This window comes from Myotis myotis, unplaced genomic scaffold, assembly GCF_014108235.1.
Source record: "Myotis myotis isolate mMyoMyo1 unplaced genomic scaffold, mMyoMyo1.p scaffold_m19_p_18, whole genome shotgun sequence".
NCBI lineage: Eukaryota > Metazoa > Chordata > Mammalia > Chiroptera > Vespertilionidae > Myotis > Myotis myotis.
The window spans coordinates 14,644,137-14,669,787 of NW_023416322.1; the positions used below are offsets into that span (position 1 = coordinate 14,644,137).

Consider the following 25,651-nt stretch of genomic DNA (forward strand, 5'->3'; position numbering starts at 1 on the left):
GGAAGATGAACGGATAACCCCTCTCTGGTCCCTAGGATTCTGATTCAGGCAGGGCAGGATCCAGGCCTTGGTTTAACAGGGTAATTGTAGTTGTTTGGACCTGGCTGAGTGCCCACACTGGGAATCGATACCAGGGAAGGTGACACTTGCCAGACATTCTTCGATGTTCACCAACGGGTCTGATCACTTGAGCTTTGAGAGCTCAGTTTTCTCCTGAGGGAGTGTGAGGCCAAATCCTCATCCTCTGCACACAAGTCGTCATCCTGAAATTCTAGTCTCCTGGACTTGAAACTCCAGGGCAGTGGGGAGAAAGGGACAGATCTGAGAGATGGGTGAGAAAAAAGGGAGGAAGGATGCTTGAGATGAGAAAACAGATTGCTCGCTGAGGCAGGTTTTCTTTTAATCAGGAAATGAAAACAGAGCCAATTATATGGTGAGAGGGTCATTTCCACCCCCCCCCCCCAATTTCCTGATACTTTTTCAGGTGTGATTCTCCCACTTGTATTATTCAGATAATTTCCAGAATGAGCCAAACCGTTTCCTTTGTGTTATTGGGACCTAAGTTATTATTCTCATTATTGAATGCATAAAGTCCTAGGCATAGGCTCTTGTCTGCAGCCATGCAGGGCTGGTCCAGAGTCCTGGGCTCCTCACCCATGTCCTGACTCTCAGCTATACCCAGTGACCTCTGCTGGCACTGGCCCCTCACCACGCCTCCCAGGGAAGAGAAGTTCCAGAAACTGATCTGTCATCAGTGGCTCTTTGACAACTGCATTCTTAATTCTAGGTTAACTTAGCATCGCTGTCACCACTGCTTTACCCTCTCAAAGCTGGCATGCTGGCTTGGAGTTGAAAGAGAAAGGAAACTAGAGACAGGTTCCTAAGTGCCCACAAGAGAGAGTCAGAGAATCACAGAACCTCAGAGCCAGAACAGACCTTGGAGAGTGAAGGGCTTGGCTTGCTCTCCTCTCCTCAGAAAGAGGAGCTAAAACCCAGAACAGGCAAGTGGCTTGTCCTGGGTCACACAGCTTAGCCCAGTGATAAATGTGGACTTAGAGCCAGCTCTCAGGTCAGCAGTCTGGTGCTCTTCCCATCTCTCCTTGCTCTTCTCTTTCTTTAAAGAGAAAAAAGAAAAAAAAAAGAGGCCTTTAAGGAAAAGTTGTTCCAGTGGGGAGTAGGGAGGGGTTTCCCCCTTCACCCTGACCTTGAAGCATCTCTCCAGCCCCTCCTCCAACTCTATAGTTCTGACCAAACGACCAGGGCGCGGCTGACCACCTGGGTTTTAGTGTTACATGTCAGCTTAGGTTTAAAAGGACTTGATTAATCACGGCTAACGTCAGACAGTACATGACTGTGCCCCCTTGTTAGTTTGGGGTAATTTGTCATGTGGGATTAAAAAAGAGATTGCTTTGTACCTTCCTGTACAGCCCCTGCCTGAACCCCCGGACAGAGGCAGGTGGCTGTGTCCAGCCTTCCTCAGGGAATGATGCTCAGAGGAGAAGCCCTCCTCTACTTCTGGGTCACTTCCCAGGTGACTTGTCCTCTGCTTCCCACAGCTGCAAACCCTCGCAGTGCCACGAGCCCTGGGGGAACTCGGTCTTCCGTCTCTTGGACAAACGCTCCAGCCCCAGGACACGACCGCGATCGCAATTTCGCGTGGCCGCGCGGCTCCCCCTGCTCCTCTCCTCCACCCCCACCCCCACCCCCCAGGCCCGGGAACCTCGGAGCCAATGGGAGCGTCGCGAAACTCCGGGTTGTAGAGTTCCGAGCCCGGGACCCGCCCCTCTTTGTTGCGGCGGCCAATGGACGCATTCGGAACATCGGCGGCTGCCCGGGTGACTCGGTTATATGTCACAGAATAACATTCGAGAATGGGACTTGGAATGAGGGGCCGCCCGCCGCAGCCGCAGCCGCAGCAGCCCCAGCCCCAGCCCCAGGCCCAGGCCCAGGCCCAGCAGCAGCAGCAGCAGCAGCAGCAGCAGCAGCAGCAGCAGCAGCCTCCGCCTCCGCCTCCGCCGCCCCCGCCGCCTGGAGTTGCGCCGCAGCAATGAGGCCAAGCGCCCGGAGGTGAGGTCCTGCAGCGGCGGCGCCCTTCCCGCGTCCCGCCTGCAGCCGGTCCCCCGGGGAACTCGTGGAACGCGGGCGGGTGGACCTATTTCCACGGGAGCCTGGGGGCTCCGGGAGGGCTTCCTGGAAGCAACGCGGCCGCCTTTGCAAGCCCAAGCGGCTGCTGCGCCCTCGCGCCGACCCCGGGCGCTCACGTGCGGGCGCGCTGCTGGTGTGCTCGGGGCTCGATCCCATCGGGCGACCAAGCGCTGCGTGGAGCCGTGCGGGGACCCCCTGCTCCTTCACGCTGCACGAGCCGCCTTTCTCCCCCCGCTACCCGGTCCACTCCGCACCCCCCACGCCTCTTTATTTCCCTCCCGGCGTGTAGGTGTGCGTGAAGCTTTGTGCCAAAATTCCAGTCGCCTTTCGAGGTAATTGCGGGGCTGGACGCTCGTAATTCAAATCTGTGGAGGGTCTGTCAGCGCGGGGGTGGAGGGGCGGGAGTGACGCGGGGACAGTCCGAGGCCCCACCGCCGTCGGGCACGGGGTCTCGGGGTGTCCACTTACCGCGGTGCGCGCTGTGTCTCCGCTGGTTGCAGGCTCGGCCCGTAAGCGGAGCGCCGGCCGCCGCTCCCCTTCGGCGCGTCCAGAGGCGGCGCGAGGCATGGAGGAGGCGGCCCCCGCGGGGCACTGATCCCCGCGCGCGCCCGCGCGCACACGCCCCCCGCCGCCGCCGCCGACGTCGCGCGACCCCCGCCCCGCCCCGCCTTTCGGCCCCGGCCCCACCATGACCGGCTCTGCGGCTGACACTCGCCGCTGCCCCCACCCCAAAGGCGCCAAAGGCACCCGGTCCCGGAGCAGCCACGCGCGGCCCGTGAGCCTCGCCACCAGCGGGGGCTCCGAGGAGGAGGACAAAGACGGCGGGGTGCTCTTTCACGTGAACAAGAGCGGCTTCCCCATCGACAGCCACACCTGGGAGCGCATGTGGGTGCACGTGGCCAAGGTGCACCCCAAAGGGGGAGAAATGGTGGGCGCCATCAGGAACGCCGCCTTCTTGGCAAAGGTCAGTGGCTTCGAAGCAGGGGGGTGGGGTGGGCGGCGAGGGGACATTTCGGTCTGTACAGGACAAATAGAGGCACTATCCACGTCCCGGGTTCTGCTACGAACACCCTTCCCCTCTCCAGTCTTCCCCACAATCCCCCCTCCCCTTTGCTTAATTGAGATGTTTGTCTTGGAAGCCCTAGAAATGGGGGAGGGGGAGGTGGTGGCTGGCTGTCCTGGGACTGTGTGGTCTGTAGTGCCAGGGTTTCCTTGAATCTCTATCCAAACTCTATTATTTATTTACTCACCCCCATGTCCATCCTCTTTCAGCAAGAGCTGTAGCCGCTCTGTTGCAGCGGTGATGCCAAGAATGCATAGGTCCCCTAGGGATCCCACCCTGCTTCTCCCCTTTGGAGTCTCCCCCTTGCAAATGATTTATTAGGCTGTGAATGAATTTGACTCAACCAGTCAGACTTCTCAGCGTGAATCATTTCTAGACTTTTTGCCAATTTTTTTTTTTTTTTATGACAGTGACTTTCACCTCTGAAACTTGCAAAAACAGTGAACTATCTCTTTTCCCGGCTTATCTGGGCTCCAAGAAAAAAAAAAAAAAAAGTTTTGGCCATGGCTTAAAGGGGACGTTCCAGTCGACTTGATGAATTAGTCTCACTGGATTGAGAAGGAGGCTTGGGAGTAGAACTCTTTTTACCTTGGAGAGAAGCCAGTGAGCTGATTGGGTTTGGTGGCCAAGGATCACTTAGCAAGACGGAGGGAGGGAGATGTGCAGTGGTCGCTATATGAAACATAAAATGCAAACCTGGGGGAGAAATGCTGCCAGAGCCTGCGAAGGGGGTGAGGGGGAATTGTAGCATGGCAGATGGTTTCCCTGGCACCCTGGGGACGCTGGCATGGCTGAGAAGATTCCTGGGCAAGTCTAGGAATGCCAGACCTGAGACCTGGAAGGCCATCTGGTCAAATCCCCAACCTGGAGCATCTGGTGACCTGAGCGTCTGAGCCCTACAGGCCAGAAAGCTGTGTGTGCCCTTGGGAGAAGTGGCTGAGCCGGTAAGCTTCCTGTCGCAGTCAGTCACAGTGTCTTATTACTCTGCCGGTCAAGGAGCTCTTCATTGTGCCCAACGAGAGTCCTGCCTGCTTTACTGTCAGCTGTAATTACCCTTGCTGAGACCTTCTTGAGCGTGAGAACAACGTTGGTCCTGGCTTGTGGTTTGGGCTTTGTCCATACTTAAGTGAGCCTTCTTTACTGAAGGACGAGCTGGGAGCCCTTAAACCTGGAGGAGAGGTGGCCACAGCCAACAGAGGCCTGTTCCTACTGCCCCATGCTGCCTTTCTAATTCAGCACCCTCAGCGGCGACCCTGCTTCTAATTGTGGCTTCATCCTTCTGATTTTGTGGGCGGTGACCCCCTTTCTCAATGGGAATCAGGAATGTTACTATCTCCCTTCCGCGTTCTGAAGACCTCCTGAGAACCGGGGGCTCATTGCCTCCCAGGGCAGCTGGTCCCAGGCCTGGCTGGATTTGATTAGTGGGAAAATCTTTCCTGAGATTGAACAGAAGTCCTCCTCCTCTCCCCTTAGTCACATGTCACCACGGATTCTTGTGTTGCCCTTTGAGCCAGAGTAGCACATGCCAACTTCCTTTGCTACTCACAGCTCCCTAGAATGTCACTAGACGGGGCTCTTAGAGAGGAAGGGACTGAATTCCAGTCCTAGCTGTGCCACTTCTAGCTTACTTAAAATCTCTGATCTCGGTTTTCTCATCTATACAATGGGAGTAGGCCAGACTTCAAGTAAAGTTCTTTCCAGCTCTCACATTCCATAATGTTATGACCCGTGAGTCTCCAGGTTCTAATGCTGACCTGTGTGACACCAGAGGTGCACGGAATTACAAGTCCTCAGAACGGTGACATCTGTCAGCCTGCACCTTCCTTTAGTCTCCTTTGTCCACAGGTAGTTCCTTTCACCTTTTCTTATTTGTTAGCGTTCCCAGATCAACTCACTCTTCTCTTCTTCTTTCTAGGACAATGGCTAGTTTGAAATCAGTCAATCCCCTAAAATAAGCACATATGAAACACAATATTCTAAATGCTGCCTGAGCAGCTTAGAACATAGATCACTGCTTCCAGAGACCGCCAATACTATGGCTGAATGCTGTGTTCTTAAAAAGGAGTGGTCCCTGCCCTGGCCGGGGGTTCAGTGGTTAGAGCATGAGCCAGTGCACCGAAGGGTTGTGGGTTTGATCTACGTGTATGGGAAGCAACCAATCAGTGTTTTTCTCTCTGTCTTCCCCCCTACACACACACACACACTCATCCCCTCCCTTCCACTCTCTCTAAAAATCAATGGGAAAAATACCCTCTGGTGAGGATCAACAACAACAAAGAGTGGTCTCTTTTTCTTTTTTTTTAATAGAGTGGCCATATTGTACTTTTATTTTTTTTTTAATCCTCATCAGAGGATATGTTTTTATTGATTTTAGAGAGAGAGGAAGGGAGGGGGGGGGAGAGAGGAGACTTATGGGCCCTGACAGGGATTGAATCCTCAACCTACGTATGTGCCCTGATCAGGAATTGAACCCACAGCCGTTTTTGGTGTATGGGACGATGCTCCCACTAATGGAGCCACCTGGCCAAGGCCACATTGTACTATTGTGATAACTCGTAGGTCACATTCGAACTCCTGCCAAGCCAGGACAACCCCAGCCTGAACGTGGGCATTGGCTTTCTGAACCTAAGTAAAGAACTTAACATTTCTCTCTCTTACATTGTGTCATAATGGTTGGTTCTCCACCCCCTGCCCCATCATGGGATCCTACCTCTCCCTGGTCCCGACATTCCCTAAACCTTGACTCCTACACAGGCTTTGAGCTGGGGACCGTTTCAAAAGCTCCTTTTTCTCGGTGCCACTCCTCTTGGATTCAAGGGCTATTCCTGCGCTCAGATTGGCAGACTTTTCCCTCTGGGACCAAGCCTTTGCTCCTTTAACCAAACCGATGCTTTACTGAGGAATTTGTAGAGAAGAGGAGGAAGTGGTGGAAGGGTTGGAGAGTTTCAGGGAGATTACGTTTTTTTGGCAATTGAATTTGGCAAAGAAGTGGGCGGAGGGAAGGTGTCGGAGGCCTAAGAGGGGGGGACTGAATGTCAATTCCTTTGACTGCCGGGCATTCTGTTAGCAGCCATGGTAAGTTGTGCCTGAAGGTCCAGGTACCCCCTCCTGGGGCGTGGAGGAGCTCACCTGCTCTGACATCTTCCTTCTAAATTTTCTACCAAAGACCCCTTCTCTGCTGGTTGCTACATCTGGAGTTAACAATTGTGTAGGTGAAGGCCAGGGTTTTTTAGGGATAGTGCAAAAAAGCAGCTCAAACCAGGTGGAGGATGATAGAGGATGGGAAGCCAGGGGCAGAGAGGGAGCTGGCCCAGAAAAAAAACAGCTGGGCTGTTTCTTGCAGAACCCACATTTGGTTGTGTGTCTCATTCTCACATTGATCCCAAATTGGAAAGTAATTCACATTTAGAGGATGCAGCTTTGCCTGAGTAAGGAAGTGAATGCTGTGAGGTGAGACTTTGCTGCAAGCAGGGCTCCACTCCTGCCCCCTGCTGGTTCACTGGGCAGCTCCCTCCCTCCCTTGTTCTGCATTCAAGACCATCCACTGGTCTTTCCTGCTCAGCCCAAGGTTGTGGCCCCTGGGCCTCCATGGCAGGCTACCACCAACAGATTCCAGGCTGCTGCTGATGCAGGGGTCTGGGGCCCATCTTGGGCTCACGAGTGATGTTCCTTGCTCTCCTCCAGGAGACTCTTCTGCCTGGTGTCTGCCAAGAACAGGGACAGCAGAAGGCTTTGCTTTGTCCTTGTTCTCTCTTGTTAAAGATCCCTGGTACCTGGGGTTCCAGCTGCCTCCCTGGCTCCTCTTTTAGTTCCCCCTTCTCTCCCACATGGTGATGATATGCACTTGTGTCCATCTACATCCCTTTTCCTTGCATTCTTCTTTTTCAAAAAAATATATTTTTATTGATTTCAGCGAGGAAGGGAAAGAGAAAGAGAGATAGAAACATCAATGATGAGAGAGAATCATTGATTGGTTGCCTCCTGTGCGCCCCCTGCCAGGGATTGAGCCCACAACCCAGGCATGTGCCCTAACAGGGAATCAAACCATGACTTCCTGGTTCATAGGTTGATGCTCAACCACTAAGCCATACTGGCTGGGCTCCTTGCATTCTTCTGACAGGTCATTGTATTTGGCAAGAATGGAGTGAAATTGAGTCTGTCCATAAAAACCTTGCCTGTGGTTTGTTTCATCATTATTCTTGAGCAACCCTTTTCCTGTCCACTCCACTTCCCCCTCCCACTCCCTGACCCCTGACCACAGGCATAGTATGGAAAGGGTCATTTTGACTTGTGCCCTCTAGATTCTGCCTCCATCAGTGGGGCTGTGGCTTGAGGGGACTGGATGCAGATAGCAGGAGGTGGGAATCTTGAGGGGCCATGGGAAATCTAGGCTGGCATTTCAGGTGAAATAGGGCAGGAAAATGACAGGAGAAGAGACTCTCAGGTCCCCAGTCATGGAGAAAACAAAAGGAGTGTGCCCTGGGCTTTTTGTTTTGGTAAACGGTTGTACCAATTTACACTCCCATCCACTGTATGGGAGCATCCTTGTCAGCATTGAGTGTCCACGCTTCAGAGCATCCCTGCTAAATGGAGAGGTGAAACTGACATTCTGCACTGGCTTTAATGTGCATTTCTTAAATTATTAGTGAGTTTGAACTTTTTTTTCCAACTATTTATCCACTATTTGCATTTATTTTTTTGTGTGAATTGTCTTTTCACGGACATTTAAAAATTGTGGTAAAATATACATAACATATAGTTTACTATTTAAGTGTTCGGTTCTGCCCATTGTTGTGCGTGTAACATCACCACCTTCCATCTCCAAAACCTCTTCTTCTTCCCCAGCTGAAACTCTGTACCCCTTAAACAGAAACTCCCTCTCCCTCCCTCCCACCCCTAGCCCCTGGCAACCACCCTTCTTCTTTCTGTCTCTATGACCTTGGCAATTCTAGGAACTCATATAAAGGAATTGAACGATATTCGTGACTGGCTTATTTCACTTAGCGTGAGGTCCTCAAGGTTTATCCCTGTTGTAGCATGTGCCAGAATGGCCTTTCTTTTTATTGCTGAATAATATCCCATTGTGTGTACATGCCCCATCTTGTTTATTCATTCACCTGGTTTGCTTCCACCTTTTGGGGCCATTAAAAAAAAAAGGACAGATTTATTTATTCATTTATTATTATTATTGATTTCAGAGAGGAAGGCGGATGGGGAGAGAGAGATACATCAATGATGAGAGAGAATCATCAATCTGCTGCCTCCTGCACACCCAACAGTGGGGATTGGGCCTGCAACCTGGTCCCTGACCAGGAATTGAACCGTGATCTCCTGGTTCATTGGTCGACATTCGACCACCGAGCCATGCCAGCTGGGCCAGTTTTTTTTTTTTCTCGAGGCCCCAAAGTTTTCTCATCACCTTGTGTGAACACTTCATGAATTAAGGAGGTTAACGCATGGTCCCAGAGAGAAGTGGATGGTTTCATCCTCTGTTATTAGGGTGAGAAGGCATCTCAGGAATGCTCCCGAGTGTCCAGGGACTCAAGCGCTGCTGATTCTGTTTTCCTGAAAAGTGAAGACATTTCAGGCCTCCCCGTTGTCTGCCCCTGAAGGCACACTTCAGACGATAATAACACAGCTCACACTTAGAGAGAACCCAGTGCCAAGCTCCAAGGTGCACGTTGTATACGTAGGTTATAGAATCCTCATGACCAGCCCAGAAGGTTTGGAGTAGGTGATATTCTCCTGTTTTATCGGGAAGGTAACAGAGGCTTAGAGAGGTCATGTAGCTTGACCAGGGTCCACAGCCAGCAGATGACAGAGCAGGGACTCCAACCTCGTTGTGTTGGACGCGTCATCACAACTGAAGGAGCCCACCTGGTTAATAGTTCATCGTCCTGTGGAGGCATTGGCAGCCTGAGGGGCCAGTTGGGAGCTGAGTCCCAGCCTGAGTCGCAGTCAGCTCTCCCAGATGTCAGAGTTGTAGCCAGATGACATCATCCCCTCAGCAGCCTCGGCCCCTCTTCCTGCCACAGCTCTGCTCCTCAGCTGGGGTTTGGGGGATGTGGCCACTCGCTCTCAGCAGGGGCTGAGGTAACCAGGCAGCTGTTCTTAAAAATCTTTGGGCGCCACTTAGCTTCTATTCTGAGGATCAGCTGCCGCCTGACTCCCACCCCGTCATCCAGCTCTTGTGGGCTCTGTTGGGTTTGCTGGAGTTGAAATAATTTGGTGGTTGGCCCCAACGGCCGGTTGACTCAGAACCCCGTCACTCTGGCCACCTCAGGGCTGTGGCCAACAGATGCCCCTCTGGGGATCCCTTAGGTGGTCCGTGCTTCTTTGGGGCATTTCCCTCTGCTTACCAGCTTTTCTATTAAATAGGTACTCTTCTGTGTGGAAGCTCATGACTTAATAAACTGTATCATCCCGCCTCTCTCTCTGTGCCCCTCCCCTTTGTGCCTGCTCTAGAGCTGGGAACACAACAAGTACTAAAGAGATGTTTGTGCGCATCTCCCATTCTCTCTGCTCTGCGGAATTTCTGGCACGTTCTTACACAGAATTCCCCGTTTGAGAGGATCAGAGGATGTTACTGCACAAAAAAAATAAGGACAAACCAGATACTTCTTGGTGTTTGTTAGGGCAGAAAACACAAAGGTACACTTTATTTTTTTTTAAATATGTTTTTATTGATTTTAAAGAGAGGAAGAGAGAGGGAAAGAGAGAGAAATATCAATGAGAGAGAAACATTGATTGGTTGCCTTCTGCATGCCCTCTATTGGGGATTGAGCCCACAAAGCAGGCATGTGCCCTGATTGGGAATCAAATCAGCGACCTCTCAGTGCATGGGATGATGTTCAACCAACTGAGCGACACAGGCCACAGCTACACTTCATTTTTTGACTGTGTGTGTGTGTGTGTGTGTGTGTGTGTCAGGGAGGGTGAGGGGCATGTGAGCAAATGTTCCAATTTGCTCCCAAAAATGACTCTCCAAGACAAGAATGTGATTTGAGTTGATATGTTGTACTCGAAATGTAGTTCACAGAACAGCTATGTGTGCACACACTCTTACATTCACACACACGCACAGCACCTTGGCTGTGAAGTAGGAAGTGTGACTAGTTTCCTTTCTGTTGAAGGGGCAGTTGCTGTGAAGTAGGAAGTCTCAGAGCCAAGAGAGAATAGAGGCGCGGAGAGAGGAAAAGAATGTCAAGTAGCATTATAAGTAAATGCAGCCTGGGGTACAGAAGTATGAGCAGCCCTCTCCATTCCCCCTCCTCCTCCCACCCTCCTCAGGCCCAGGGCCGGCATGCCCTCCAGCTTCACTGTGGGGCCTGAACCCAGGGAGCTGGGAGAGCTCTGGTGCCCAGCAGGCTGTCCAGCACTGCCCCCAAGTCAGTTGACCAGTGTCTTCACTGTCCATCAGCTAAGCCCTAAATCCCCAGGGCCTCCCTTTCCCTGTTTTCTCCCAGGATGGAACTAATCTGTCCTGAGGCCCTTTCTGCTCCTTCCTAAGCACATAGGCCTGCAGGAGCCTCCTCTCCTTCCTGACAACACACTGCAGCGGCCTCAGGCCCACATGAGCCCAGTGCCTCTGCCCCCAATGGCCCTACCCCACCAGCGAGGCCGAAGATGAGAAACTGAGAAACATACAGGGGGAGAGAAAGCAAAAATCGTCCCTCACTTCCCAGGAGTGACTGGATTGGAAGCCCCAGCCTGTTCTCACTCCCAGCCTCGTTGGCAGCCTGCTCAGCGCTGAGTGCTGTCTGAGCTCTAAATTCCAGACAAGAGGCGCCTACCTCCCCCTCTTGGCGCCCTTGCCTGCCATTGCTCCTTTCTCCTCCCTGCAGGGCTTAGCACTCTTCCCTGCAGGACTTGTAGACACTTGGTGAATGTTGACCAAGAGGCAGACTAGGAAACCAAGAGGTGGCTGGGCGGCCCTAAGGGGAAAAGGGTGAGGTGGCTCATGAGTCAGAGGAGCTGCACTTATCTGGGAAGAGTGAAGGCAAGAGGGGACTCTATCCTCATCCATCTGGGTCTAGACTCATAGGAGGGAGGAGATGGACATTGCAGGGGGTGGTGTTGAGAAGAAATGGTGGCCAAGGCGCCCAATATTGCATTTCTTCAGGGCACCATTCATCTTGCGTTCAATGGTGCCCTGGAGTGGGGCACCTAGAATGGGTCACACCAACCATGCAGCAAAAGGTTCAGTCATGCAGTAAAAAATGTGAGGGTTAATGGAGCGCCTCTGTGAACATCCTGGGCCAGGCTCAGTGGGGGACACTATAAGACATGGTCCTTGGCCTAAGTGAATGGCTGAGGCTCCCTGGGGAGGCTGGCTGTGTTCACACTCACAATACACAGAAGGCCATAGAGAGTCACTGTGACCCACGGGGGAGTGTGTATAGAAGGAATGCAGAGAGGGAGGACTTCAGCAGGGGACCAGCTGGTGTGGGGAAACCTTGTCCAGGAGGTACCACTTGAACAGGTGACCATGGCAGGGTGGCCATCTGCTCCCAGGAGCAGTTCTCCGGTGGTCTCAGTCCTGGACCTGCCACCAAGCACTGGGTCCCAAAAAGATCTCTCTCTACTTCTCTGCAGCCTTCAATACCCCAGGTTCCAAACTACAGGCTGTCGATGACGATCCCAGACTGGCTCCAGGCAATTCAGAACTACATGAAGACACTACAGTATCCTTCCCACGAGGGTCTGAGCAGACACAGCCAGGGGACGGGCGTGGTGATTGCAAGCCTGGTGGCCTGTCTTTCCCCAGCTGGTCAGCAAATACTCTCTAAGGTTGGTGAGGCCGGCATGGAGGGAGGCCACTATGTGAGAGTCTAGAAGGAGTGATAACAGAGGATGTAATTACAGTGATCAGACGCCCGCCCTTTAGAGCAGGATGTGGGCCAGGATGGCAAGAAGGCAGTGAGACAGTGGTGGGCCACCTCGAGCCCCTCTGCCTTCCAGCTTCTCTTTCTCCACTTCCTCCTCCTCAGTCATCTTTCCCTCTTTCTTCCTCTGCAGTCTTTCTCCCTCTTCCCTCCTAGTCTTCTGTTCCTTTTCTTTCCTCTCTCACTTTTTGCCTTCATCTTGACTGCTCATAATCTACTGGAGGCCCCGCTGGCGCTGCTTTTGGCTCTCTAGGTGGCCCCGACTGGTGGCCTTACTCCGTTCCTTGTGACTGAATGGGGCTCTCTCCCCTCATTTGAGCTTGACATAGAGCTGGGGATCCCGTGGGTCCAGGCTGGGTTCAGACCAGCCAGACTGTTTTTCTTCACATCCAGGGTTCCCAGGTTGTTTGCAGTCAGGTTAGATCAGTTCTGAGGGTCTGCGGCAGCAACATTGTCAGGACAAAGGGCCAGAGGCAGATGGCCCACTGGCTGCTCTGGTGTTTTATCAGGGGTAGGAGTCAGAGGGGAGCTGGGCTGACAGAGGTATATGTGAGAGGGACAAGCCATTTGCCCAAGCAAGTCAGTAGCATCTCAGAGCTAAGCCAGCATCAGATGCCCTGTAGACCCCCAGCACATTGTCCAGGATGCCAAGCCTCTTCTGGCCTCTGTCCTTCTTCCCTAAAGACCTAGAGTGTAGCAGAAAGGATTTCATGGGCACTGGCCTATATCCCACGTGCTGTCTGTGCTATAGGCAAGAGCCTTTCCTGTTGATTTATTGTGACTTCCCTGAAGGGATGAATACTACCAGGTGGGAACAACACCAGTTCTGCTGTTTGGGTAGGCAGATTACTCGATTAGCCTCTCAGTTTCCACTTTATAGATTATGAACTCCCCCACAGGGCATCTTCCCAGTGGAATCCTGAAGCGATGTTAGAAGGAGAAAGTAGCGCCACCCTCTGCGCTAGCCCTGGGAGTGTGTTGATCCCCAAACTGGACCCCACCTGGGGAGCTTTGTGTGGTCCAGAAGCATAAACTCCTACCAGGGTAGACTTGGACCCCAAGAACTGAGCCTTCCTGGATGTAACTGACTTCCTCACAGAACATTCTAGAAAGCAACAGAAATTAGAATGGCTCCTTCCTTCTGTCTACGACATGGGCTTCACAAGGACCATTTGAGCAGAGATGAAAGAGAATGAGCCTGGTGGGGAGAATTTGCACTCTCTCGTAAACCCAGCAGCACACCCTCAGCCAGGTTTTCATTGTTGCCCTGAAGGAGCTGCTTTTGCGCTTTTCTCTGATGCATTATGATGGTCACTGACCCAGGTCTCTGAAGGGAAGGCCCGGCCGGCTGCTGGACTGTGCTCCCTGTCACCTGACCATTGAGGCCACCACATAAAGAAAGCAGAGGGTGGTCTCTGTTCTAGCTTCTGTCCAGACTTTCACTTAGTTCCTTGGGATTGCCTATTGCTTTGTCCTGAACAACATGACCAGTGCTAGAGTACAGGGACCGTTCGGGGCCAGTCCTGACTATAGATGTGTGCAGTGGGTAGTAGCGATATGGAAAGACAAATCCTGCCTTCCCTTCTGACGGCCTCAGTGTCTTGGCCAGCGGGAGTGCTGATTTTGCACTATGTTCTGGGAAGAGGTGTCACCTGACTTTGCTGAGGGCGCACTCGGTCAGTGAGTCTCTCACCCTGAAGGCAATGTTTATAGGAATTCCCTCACCAGCTCACTTGCAGGAGCTGAAAACTCTTAGGAATTGAGAAAAGATGGCCAGATAATGTTTCATTATTTTATTACCGTGAGTTTGTCTCACTTTATGTACAAGATGTACAAACTAGATATACATACAGGGAAAGTTGGGCATACGCATTGCATTTTTGCCATTTGAATTCTACTTTAAATATACCAGAATCTCATTGTTTGAATGGCATCTTTGGTAAAGTAAAAAAGTCACCTAACAATGAGAGTAGATTTTTTTCTTCTACATCTAGGTTTTTGTATATTATTTTCCTAAAAACTAGGCAAGCCTATATTGTTATTGGTTATTCTTATGTTCGTGCCAGTACTTTCCAAACTGTGTGCTTATTAAAATCAGCCCCTGGTCCTCGCCCTGGAACTTCCAATTTAACAGTCCAAGATGAGGTGACTGAATGGCATTTAGGGTTAAAACCATGGCCTGAAATCAGAAACTCCCAAGGTCGAGCCCAGAATGTGCTTATAATGAGCTGCTCAGGTGGTGGTTCCGTGTGCTCGTGTCTGAGTGGCCAAGCACATCTGTGGCAGGGAGGACTCCCAGCCCTTCTCAGGAGGGTGTTCAGCACCACCCTCTGCAGCTGCCTCCACCACAGTAGGGGCACACATCGAACCTCACACACCCTCCCTGCCTGGGCTACAAGTTCACAGTTCGTTAGCAATTCCCAAACATGCCCTTTTTAAATAGAATTTTGTTTGAGGCAGTATAGGGAAATGCACAAAGCAATGTTTTTCAGGCTCAGAAAAATTAAGATCCAGTCTCAGAGAAGAGAGCATGACATTAAGGAATCTTTGTCATTCAGAATGACCTGGTACAGGCTCTCCAGTCCCTGAGACCGTCTGGGCAGCTAGCTAAATCCAAGGCTGTGGATAATGTTGTCATCTCACATTTAGTAATCAATGTCAAGTGTCAGTTCAGGCATGAAATGAAAGTAAGCTCTGCTGCAGTCTGAGAAACTCTACTGCCATCCATCTACTCTTCCGTATATATTCCCTTCTTCCTTCCTTCCTTCATTCATCTATCTATCCAGCCAGCCATCCACCTACCCTTCTATCTATCCAACCATTCATCCACCCTTCCATTCATCAGTTATATTCATCCTTTCTTCCTTTCATCCATTCACCCATTTATTAATCCATCATCCATTCATCTACCTTTCCACCCATCTATCCATCTATTTATCCATCCACCTGTCTACGCATTCATTTATTTATTCCTCATTCACTAGATTTATGCCGGGCTTTATGGTTGATATAAAGATGATAAACAAATGGTCCCAACTCTCAAAGAGCTTTTAGTCTAGTAGATGAATTAAGACATATATTCAACTAACCAGAATACAGAGCAGATTGAATATGGCTATTCTAAAGATCAAAGGTGCTTTGGGGCCTAAATTAGAAGTTAGATTTCCAGGCAGGACAGTGGAGGATGTTGACTACCTTCTGGCTACTGGACCCCTGGAAAGCTCTCACTTCCTCATCTCATTGAGAAATCAATGCATAGCTTCCTCTGTTGGATTCCTGGGACTTTGGAGTTTTCTCTTACTTTCCCTTTACATACTTCACACAGATACAATCATACAGGGACGCAGTTCTTTGAAATTAGAAAAATGAGGCCACTGAGTGGGTAAGTGGTGCATGATCTGTGGGCCAGGTGACCTCTTTCCTACCTGAAAGCTGCTAACTCCCTCTCCCGCCCTCCATCCCTGTATCCCAGTGCTCACTTTCCTGGTCTGTAAGGGCTGGAGACGGGGTGTGGATTGGGGGTGACCCAGGGCCATGTTAGAGGTGGGGCTTGGGTCTGTACCACCCTGGCAGCTGAGCTCAGTGGTGCAGACTAACTCATTCAGGGGGTGGGGAATGCCTATGAAATGTGTTTCATGTGGCCTCCTTTACTCCATGTGATGCCCCTAGTCCAGGGGCAGTGGGAGGACACTATGGAATATGGTCACTAACATCCAGGAACTAGTTCTTGGAGAGAGGAGTGGAGAATTTAGGATTTTATTTCTGCCAGGTGTGTATGTGCTTTGGTGTCCTCCTGCAAAGTGGGTCCTCCCTTTTCCCTCTGTATTCCTACACGGTGCCTAGTGTGAGGACAGGCATGCTGACAGATTGACAAGACAGACCAGTTGCATTAAGTAAGTCCTAAGACCCTTTGCTGTGCTCTATCCTACAGGTTAATGGAAACAGCGAAAGAAATGACTCGAGAGTCCTTGCCTATTAAATGCCTTGAAGCTGTCATCCTGGGCATGTATCCTTTAAGTTATGTTTGCTTAAGTTTAATCCACAGATGGACGGTGGCCTCATTGTGGGGCTGGTGTGCCTTCAATGTCCTAGGTCCACAGAGGTGATGACCATTGTCTCTTTGGAGGACTAAGCTCCCCTGTTGTGTCTCTTTAATGTCCACCATCTGGAGTTGAATCAAATCAGAGCTTGGCTCCTTGGACCATCATCACTGTAACCTGTTAGCTAAAGCCTGTATCAGGGCCAGCTCTTAGGCCAGCCTCACTAGTCGCAAGGAGAATTTTAACTTGGAGAAACTAGAGAGAGAGAGAGTGCATCATCGTTTTTTGCATTCATCTGGCATCGCAACAGGAAAGGCACTCAAGGGGAAATGGGGTCCTCCAAACCCATCTCCAGGGAAATTTCTAAGAGTGGATTGTGGAAGAGACCGTGTAGGGGTGTAGTGTCCTGACTGCAGAGCATAGAGCTGAAACCAAGGTCTGGTCTCTCTCACACCCTCTGTTCCATTTTCCACCAGACTCCTGGCTCCTCAGCTGAATATGGCCCAGAAAACTGTGATGGCACTGACATACTAGGGGTGAAGGCAGTAGAACATGATCTGATAGAAGAGCAAAGAAACTCCCAGTCCTTTGGGGTGATGGCTAGAAGGGCCTGTGACCAAGAGAACATGGCAAGACCCGGGCTTGAGAGGTGGTCCCAAGTCAGACCAGTTAGGTCCTTGGGTGCTGTGCCGAGAAGTGTGACCTTTTGCAAAAAGGTCAGCCCAGGTGAAAGATCTGGAGCAGGGCAGTGACATCATCAGGTGTGCGCTTCAGAGGAGGTAATCCTTAGGGCAGGTTGAAGAGCGGACGGGAAGGCTGGGGCTGGATCTGCAGAGCCAGGTAGGAGCTGTTACATGAGGGAAATGGTGGTGCTTGGACCATGGTCCTGGCAGCGGGAATGGATTGAAGAGACAGTTTCAAGAGATATGAAGGAGATAGAATTTGCAGGCCTTGGAGGCCAGCTAGGTGTAGAAGCTGATGAGGAAGGGATCAGCAAATACAGGTTTCTGGATTAAGTGACAGCCTGTGCAGGAGGGGCTGAAGGGGTGAGAATGACAGACAGGTGAGATACGTCAGCACAGATGTGAACGAAGACAGCAGCAATGAAAGTGAGGAAGGCGTTGGGGGTGTCATCAACTTGTGGACCGATCAGATGGGAGGAGTTAGAGGAGAAAGAGGCGGTGACTTCACATTTCTGGCTTGGAAAACCGGGGGATGGGATGATCCTTCAACAGTCCAAGGGAAGGACTTAAAAAGGAGGATTAGGTTTATGGGGAGATGAGTTCAGATTTGGCTGTGTTGGATTTGAGGTGCCTGTGGGGTGCCGGGTGGGGTATCGGGAGTGTGGAGCTCAGGAGGGGCTCAGCGCCCAAAATGCCACTTTGGGAGCCGTGTGTTTAAGGGGCTGTTCATGGAGAAGAGAAAAAGCTCAAGGATGAAATCTCATTATTTTTTGGTCTAGTTGACACAAAGCCCATAAACGACACTGACAAGGACAACTCCAAAGGTAGAAGGTAATCCGGCAAGGAGATACAGAAATGAGCGGAAGGATGGGTGGCTGAGAATCAGACGGGACAGTGGGACATTTTTATGGAAAGGGTACTTTCCGCCCTTCTGCAGTCTGCAGAGCACTGGCAGGCCTGGTCTGAACAAGAGTGTCCACAGGTGCCCGGGCTGACATTTCAAGAGTGGAAACTTGAGCCTTACAGAAGCCCCTCCCCAACCCCCTGTCAGACCTCCTCCCTGCTTCTCACAGAGATGAAAGGGGTGTCTGGGGAGTCCAGCAGGACTGCAGGATCAGGGTGGGTGGGGGCAGCAGATGGTTCAGGGCCCCACTTCCCCGTCCCCCCCGTCCCCCCCCGTCGCAAGAGGCAGCACAGCTGTTGGGCAGAGCCTCCTACAAGTTTAATGGGGGTGAACAGTTGTTGGGGATTTGCTGGGGGAGATCAGAGAAGGAGATCACAAACACAGACCCTTCGCTGGGTGGACAGTTCCCTTCAGACCGCCCGCTGATGGATGTCCGAGTGCACCTGGGCCATCTTGCTTTACAACAATCATGCACACAGTAGACTTGACCCTGTGCAAATTTATAAATTCAAGCCTTACTTGAAGTTACAGGAATTACCTAAAAACTTTTAGGCCTGGCCAGGGTGGCTCAGTGGTTGAGCATCGACCTATGAACCAGGAGGTCACGATTCGATTCCCAGTCATGGCACATGCCCAGGTTGCAGGCTCGATCCCCAGTGTGGGGCGTGCAGGAGGCAGCTGATCAATGATTCTCTCTCATCATTGATGTTCCTATCTCTCTCTCCCTCTCTCTTCCTCTCTGAAACCAATAACAATATATATATTAAACAACAACAACTTAGAATTGTGGGGCTAGATCTATGATGAGCCTCTGGGCCTGTCCAAATCCAAGGATATGCTCTTGCTTTTCCTCTGTTCTTACTGGTGTCACATTTAAGAAAACTGTGGGGAGGGTGGAGTAATTCGGCTCTCACTGCCGAACTCAGGGAAATTTGACCCTTGGACACAGACAAGAAACACAGCCCTGAATTCTAAAAGCTACAGCGTCTTTGTCTTTGCTCTTTGCTCTGTGTCAGCATCCCTGTGGCCTGCTTTGCTCACGGGCACAGTGAAGGACAGGACTTGGGTCATCTGTCTGGGCCTTCACCCCCCCCCCCCCCCCGCCCCCGCCACAGATCCTGGGAAACAACTGGTGCCTTGGCAACCTTGGCTCTTCTTTGAAGCCTGTGTCCTTCCTGTGTTCTCTCGTCTCGTTAGCCCGGAATTCGGGATTCATTCACAGAGAGCCACGGTTTCCGTCTCGCTCGAGCACGTGGGCGCACTTTCTCGTGCGTGCTGGAGTGATAGACCTTTGGTTCCAAATGGCTTTTTGAATAACGGCAGCGCTTTGGGGGCCCTAGCTGACCCTGGCGGGGCTTAATTGTGGTAGTAAAGTACAGTGGGGCCTTGACTTATGAGTTTAATTCGTTCTGAGACCGAGCTCGTTAACTCAAATTACTCTGTCAACGCAAAAAATCGGCAGAGAGACAGCTGGTATCTCAAAAAACTCGTTAGTCGGGACACTTGTAAAGTCAAGGCCACACTGTACTATGGTTTATTTATGTGGTTCATTAGCAGAGGCACGTTAGGCACATCCCCAGCAGGCTGGCTGGTGGGGCCCTGCTGGTCCCTCTTCCCCAGCAAACCTCAGGCTATTTCCCTGCCCTCACCACACCTCCTTGTTCCCCCCCCCCTCCCCCCTGCTTTGGTTCCCCACTGCTCCAGAACCCATGGCCTTACTGATGACTGTAATGATGGAACATGTCCTAGAGATAGTGACTTGTGACAGATGCACCTTCTGGTGGTCTCTCCCATCCCCTCCCCACGCCCACTCTCCCCATGGCTGACTCTATTTGTCCTAGGAGAGTCATGTTGGGGCCTCTTCTCTTAGGTCCCCAGGCTTGCCTCTTACAGCACACTTCATATTGTGAGTTTGTTTGTTTTTTTTAGTTTTATTGATATGTAATCAACATATAGTACTATGTACAGCATAATGATTTACATCTATTGTGACTGTGGGGTTTTAAAATTTGTGGTAAAATATTCATGATATAAACTTACCACTTCATTTAAAAAATTTTTTTTAATCCTTACTCGAAGATATATTTATTGATATTAGAAAGAGAGGAATGGAGAGAGGGAGTGAAAGAAACATTGATGTGCAAAACATCAATTCGTTGCCTCCAGTACGTGCTCCAACTGGGGATCCAACCTGCAACCCAGGTTATGTGCCCTGTCTGGGAGTCGAACCCTCAACCTTTTGGTGTGTGGGATGATGCTCCAACCATCTGAGTCACCCGGCCAGGGCTACCACCTTACTTTTAAGTGTGCAGTTCAGGGGCATTGCGAACATTCACATTTTGGTGTAGCCATCACCACCGTCCATCTCCAGAACTTCCTCTCCTCAACTGAAATGGCACACCCATTAAACACGACTTCCCATGCCCTCCTCCCCAGCCCCAGGCAACCATCACTCTACTTTTTGTCTCTCTGAATTTGACTACTGCAGATGCCTCATAAAATGGATTTATACAGTATCTATCCTTTTGTGACTGGCTCATTTCACTTAGCATAATGTCCTTAAGATTCATCTATGTCCTAGCATGTGTCAGAATTATCTTCTTCTTAAAAATTTATCGTTGACACTATTACAGACGTTCCCCATTTCCCCCTCCCCTCACCCACCTACACCCAGCCCCGTCAGAATTATCTTCTTTTTCAAGGCTGAATGATACTCCATTGTATGTACTGGTATATACCCCACTTGTTTATCAGTTCATCTGTCCATGGACACTTGGGTTGTTTCCACCTTTTGACAATTGTGAGTAATGCTGCTGTGAACAGGGTTGTGCAAATATCTGTCCTAGGTCCTGCTTTTAATTCTTTTGGATCTAGACCCAGAGGTGGAATTGCTGGATCATGGGGGTAAGTCTACGTCTAGTTTTTTTCAAGGAATCGCCATTCTGACCATATTGTGTCCCTTTTGAGTCTCTCTCTCCATCAGACTTGCAGAGAAGGGCTGCATTCTTCACCGTTGGCCCCACACCCCTGCCCAGCAGGCTGTTGGTCCAGGAGGCGCTCACTCAGTGTTTGTTACACTGACTTAAATAACTGAGGAATGCCCTTAAGCCAGCCCCAGAGAACTCGCCCCAGAAAGCAAGAAAGAATTTATGTAAGAGGCCTCAGAAGGATGTGATCTCACTCCCTGACTGCCAGTTCATCTCACATGACGAAGTGGCGAGAAAGCAGGAGAAGTCATTTTGGAGAGAATAGCCCTCCGTGATCACATTGAGGTCAAGGCTAACCTCGGGGCTGTGGGCTGAGTTCTAGGGGTGTCTGGATTAGGCCCCCCCCCGCCACACACACACTGAATGCAGTCCTTTTAAGTATAAGGGAACATATCCTCTTAATCTCAGGCTCAAGTACTTTCAGCAAGCACTCTGTGTGCAAGCACTCTGTGTGCAAGCATTCTGTGTGCCTGGAGCGCTATGCCAGGGAGAGGTAGCAGGATGCCCAACACAACTCCTGCCCTCACAATATACAAACAGCTAATAATCAGGATGCTGTATGAGTAAACAACAAGTGCTCTGGGAGTTCCTGGGGGTGGGTGGGGGAATACTTACCCGGGCTGAGGAAGGTCAGGGAGGCTATCATACTGGGAATGGGGAGGGGATACTAGTAGTAGTGAGGCTGTTCCAAGGGTGCAGGCTGTGTGAGCCCACAGCATCCTTGTCATCACGATTCTTAGGAGACCCCAAAGCTCTCTACCAGGTTTGAATCCCTCATGCTGGAAGGCCGATGTGTGAGTGGAGGCATAAAACAAGTTAGACCACAACAGGGACATGACGTAGAGCGTGTTTAGTGGCATGTTTCAGAAAGTTTCATAGATCACTTTGGCCTTATAGCTTGGTAATGTAAAAGTCACTTAAAAGGCTTTACATTTTTTAGTTATATTTGACTTTGCATTCTGGGGAGGAGGGGATGGGGTGCAGGATATATGTGCTGAGGGCAGCGGGCACAGATCTGGGCATTCATTATGGTCTTGGTGCAGCCTTCAAAAATGTCATGGGTCTGCTGTAGGTCAGGGTGCTAGTCCAGGTTGATGGAAAAATAAGACTACACGAAGGAATGACGAGCAGGGACCAAATTGTGGCAGGACTTTGCGAAGCGCTGAGAGGATGGCAGACACTAAAAACATAAGCAGGAGAGTGACATGTTCCAAATTCTGGCTTAAACATCCTTCTGGCCGCTGTGTGGAAAGCAAATTGGAGTGGGGGCCAGAAATGGTGAAGACAAGTCCTAGAGGGTGGAGGACTGTCCCCACCTCCTGAGCCCTTACCGTGCACAGGCCGCCACATTAAGCACCTGGATTGTTATTTACCTGAGGAACAGTCCGGAGTCACCAAAGATGTTCAGCCGAGGAGTGACTTTATGAGATTCCAGTAACCCTCTCCATAAAGGCTGGGTCTTTGGGTGGCCATGGCCTGGCCTGGGCTGTCCAACAGACTTCGAGATGGACTTGAGGATGCGGTGCCTCTTGTCCATCGTTCCCCAACGTGGAGCCGGTGGGGCAGTTACTTGGAGCTGCACCTTACACGGTTCCTGAGCCCAAACTGAGGTAATAACAGTAAGAGGCTGGGCTACTCCATCCAAATGAGCCCATGTGTGGAGAGAGCTGAGCTGCGGTGCCAGGTGGGTTGGGGACTGAGGGAGCCCTGAGGTTCAGGGGTTGCAGGCGGCTTTCTGTGTGGTCCCCAAGCCTGTGTCACTTCTGTGACGGCCATCGGGAGGAGAGGCGGACTGCACATATGACCATTCTGACACCTTCTGTCCCTACCATCTAGTTAATCAGCCAGTCTGTCCCTTTTACACGTCCACGGCCTTGCCTTGCTTCTGGTTGTCATTTCTCCCCTGAACATTTCAGAGGCCTTCGATTCTTGGAATGTCCCACATACTCCAGCCAGAATTAACATCTAGGAATGTCATTCCCAGTGCATATAAAACCCTTTAAAAGCTTGTCATTCGAGAGAGGAGAAAGTACTTGTTATTGTTTTGCATTTATTTAATTACTAAAGAAGATGGCCATTTTCCCTCTTTGTCCCACATTAATTTGGTTCTGGTGTACCAAATAGTAGGTACTCGAAGATAACTGTGAACCCTTTCAAAGAGGATTAGTCTGGAAAGGTTGGGTGTTGGCCGGCTCAGAGGCAGAGGGATGGACTGACCCATGGCCCCTTTCCCTTGCTGGGAATCCCAGCGCTGTGAATTTTCAAGGCCCCCTTTATCTTCCTTGATTCAGAATTATCTAAGATATTTAACCAATGGACAGCCTTCCATTGAGCGATTCCCCATCAGCTTTAAAACCTACTTCTCAGGAAACTACTTTCATCATGTCGTGCTGGGGATTTATTGCAATGGCCACTATGGCTCACTGGGCATGAGCCGGAGGGCTGAGCTGATGGACAAGCCGCTGACCTTTCGGACTCTGAGTGACCTTATCTTTGACTTTGAAGACTCCTACAAGAAATACCTGCACACAGTCAAGAAGGTCAAGATTGGGCTGTACGTCCCCCATGAGCCTCATAGCTTCCAGCCCATTGAGTGGAAGCAGCTGGTCCTCAATGTCTCAAAGATGTTGAGGGCTGACATAAGGAAGGAGCTGGAGAAATATGCCAGGGACATGAGAATGAAGGTAAGTGCTGGTAAGATCTCTCTCTCCCTTTTTGTCTCTGTCCTGTCTCCCCAATAACTCTTGCCTCATCCCCACATTTCTGAGATGAAAACTTTCTTGGGGTTATCTTGCTTGGTAGCCACCCTATTTTTAAAAAGAGGAGATAAGCCATTTGCTGTTTTACATGGACAATTAAAGTATCTCATTGCATATACTACCTCAAAAATGAGAGCTAAAGTCAACTTAGATGTCACAGTTAAAGCAATGTGTTGGTCTGCAGTTCTTTCTATGAAATCAATCTAAAATGTTAGTCATTTTATACTAAGGCTTTAGTTTTGTTCTGTTTTGCCTGTGTAATAGAGTGGCTGATCATCCCAGTTTCCCTGAAACTGAAGATTTTCCCAGGATATGAGATTTTCAGTACTTAAAACCAGGAAAGTCCTGCCCTGGCAGGGTAGCCACTTGTCCGGAGTGTCGTCCGTAAACACCAAGGTTATGGGTTCAATCCTCAGTCAGGGCACCAATGAATGCATAAATAAGTGGAACAACAAGTTCTCGTTCTCTCTCTCTCTCTCTCTCTCTCTCTCTCTCTTTCTCAATTTAAAAAAAAATTTTAAACCAGGATGAGTGAGTGGGTCCCCAGCTTTAGAAGAGTCACATTATATCTCTGCTTTGCTTAATAAACAGCAAAGCCCTTTGGCAAAAAATTCTGACCTGGTGTCACAGTGGCAAACAAAGGAGCACGTGCTCTGCTGGCTTTATATAAACTCTACTCATAAGTCCTTCTTCCTTCCACCTTGTCACTTTCAATGTGACATGATGCCTGCTTGTCCTTGTCCCTCCAGGGCCTGTGGAGTCACTGAGAGAAGCCTGTGCAGGCACTGAGGACCACAGGGGGAAGGGGTTACCACATTCAGACTTGGTTATGTTTAGCACGTGGGGACTTGTCATCTTCACTTGCGGGACCTGGAATGGAGATTCTTGGCAAATTGAAACCACTCTGTGCATGTGGGTGTGTGGAGAGCGAAAGGAACAAGTGATTTCTGGGGGAATGAAGATGGGACTTTGCCTGCACGAGACAGGAACTTGCTGAGCAACTAAACACAGCCCAGGAGGCGGAGGCACTGGGCTCTGCTCCTCTCTCTCTCTCTGCCTCGGTAAAGGGGGCATCAGATCCCCTGGGGAAGTGGTACCTTTGCTTCTCGCTTGTGCAGGATGAGAGAGGAACTCGGTGTCTCAGACTTCCTCCTGGAAGTCTCCCAGCTCAGGGCCTTCTAAACCATGTGATCATGAGGGGGCTGGGGGTTGGAGGCTGTGCTGTGGGAAGACTCAAGAACGGGGGCCGTTAGAAACCAGTGTGCCAACTCCTCATATCTCCCTCAGATCCTGAAACCTGCAAGTGCCCACTCTCCAACCCAAGTGAGAAGCCGGGGAAAATCCTTGTCCCCCCGAAGGAGACAGGCAAGCCCCCCGAGACGGCTCGGCAGGCGAGACAAATCGTGAGTAGTATTTCCTCACCTTTGTGGGTTTGTCCTGGCCCTGGGGACAAAGCTGTGTCCTGGGTTTGACACTTGAACCAAGCAATGCTATCCAAGAGGACTACCCCTCATTCGGGAGACATCTCATGGAAAAGGACCCACCATGCACATCACCCCTATTACCCGTACTCCATGACAGTCAGCTGTAGACACAGGTGGAGGGGTAAGCCTATGACTGTGTGAGATGAAGAGTAGCCCCAAATCCTGGCAGCATGGAAGGAACACTGGACTTAGAATTAGGATCCTGGGTCTGGACCCATCTCAGCTACGGGGAGCTCCGTGACTGAAACCTTTCTGGACTTAAGTTTTCTCGCCTCCCACAATGGGATTGTTGGAACTGATGAACTTCCTTAAAACCCTGTAGCCCTCCGTACCCAGCAGAAACTGTGATCACCCTCTGTGGGTGGTGGCATCAGAAATACCCACAGGCTCATCCTCTTCCTTAGCTGCCTCTACTCCCCCTGTTTTAGTCCTGAGGCTAGTGACTCCACACCTACTTCCTAGGTCAAAACGACCCACTTAGGAAATGACAGATTGGAGATGCTGAGGATGCTCAAAGTAACCAGTGATTAATCTACTGGCAGATATTTGGGCCATGATTACACTGGCGGGGGGGTGGGGGGGAATAATGCTTTCATTAACAACAGTGGCATGCTGTGTCACATGAGGTTCTGACCCTAATCCTGCCCCTGATGCTGACCACCACCCTTGACCCTTGACCCTGACCCTAACTCTATTTCCCC

At 50.6% G+C, this 25,651-nt stretch overlaps 1 protein-coding gene across 3 annotated transcripts in view; it reads left to right on the forward strand.

The window, feature by feature from the left end:
• The first annotated feature begins 1,965 nt into the window (after window positions 1-1,965).
• VASH2 (vasohibin 2) overlaps window positions 1,966-25,651 on the forward strand; it is a 38,410-nt gene continuing 14,724 nt past the window's right edge. Inside the window, exons 1-8 of one of the 3 annotated variants that reach the window (XM_036343033.1) lie at window positions 1,966-2,067; window positions 2,435-2,477; window positions 2,646-3,109; window positions 11,804-11,892; window positions 15,419-15,475; window positions 16,025-16,099; window positions 23,010-23,391; window positions 24,754-24,869. In XM_036343033.1, coding sequence (XP_036198926.1) covers window positions 2,834-3,109; window positions 11,804-11,892; window positions 15,419-15,475; window positions 16,025-16,099; window positions 23,010-23,391; window positions 24,754-24,869 — 995 coding nt within the window. In that variant the 5' untranslated portion in view covers window positions 1,966-2,067; window positions 2,435-2,477; window positions 2,646-2,833. The remainder of the gene's footprint in view (window positions 2,068-2,434; window positions 2,478-2,645; window positions 3,110-11,803; window positions 11,893-15,418; window positions 15,476-16,024; window positions 16,100-23,009; window positions 23,392-24,753; window positions 24,870-25,651) is intronic. The other 2 variants (XM_036343034.1, XM_036343035.1) reach the window with 2 other exon arrangements.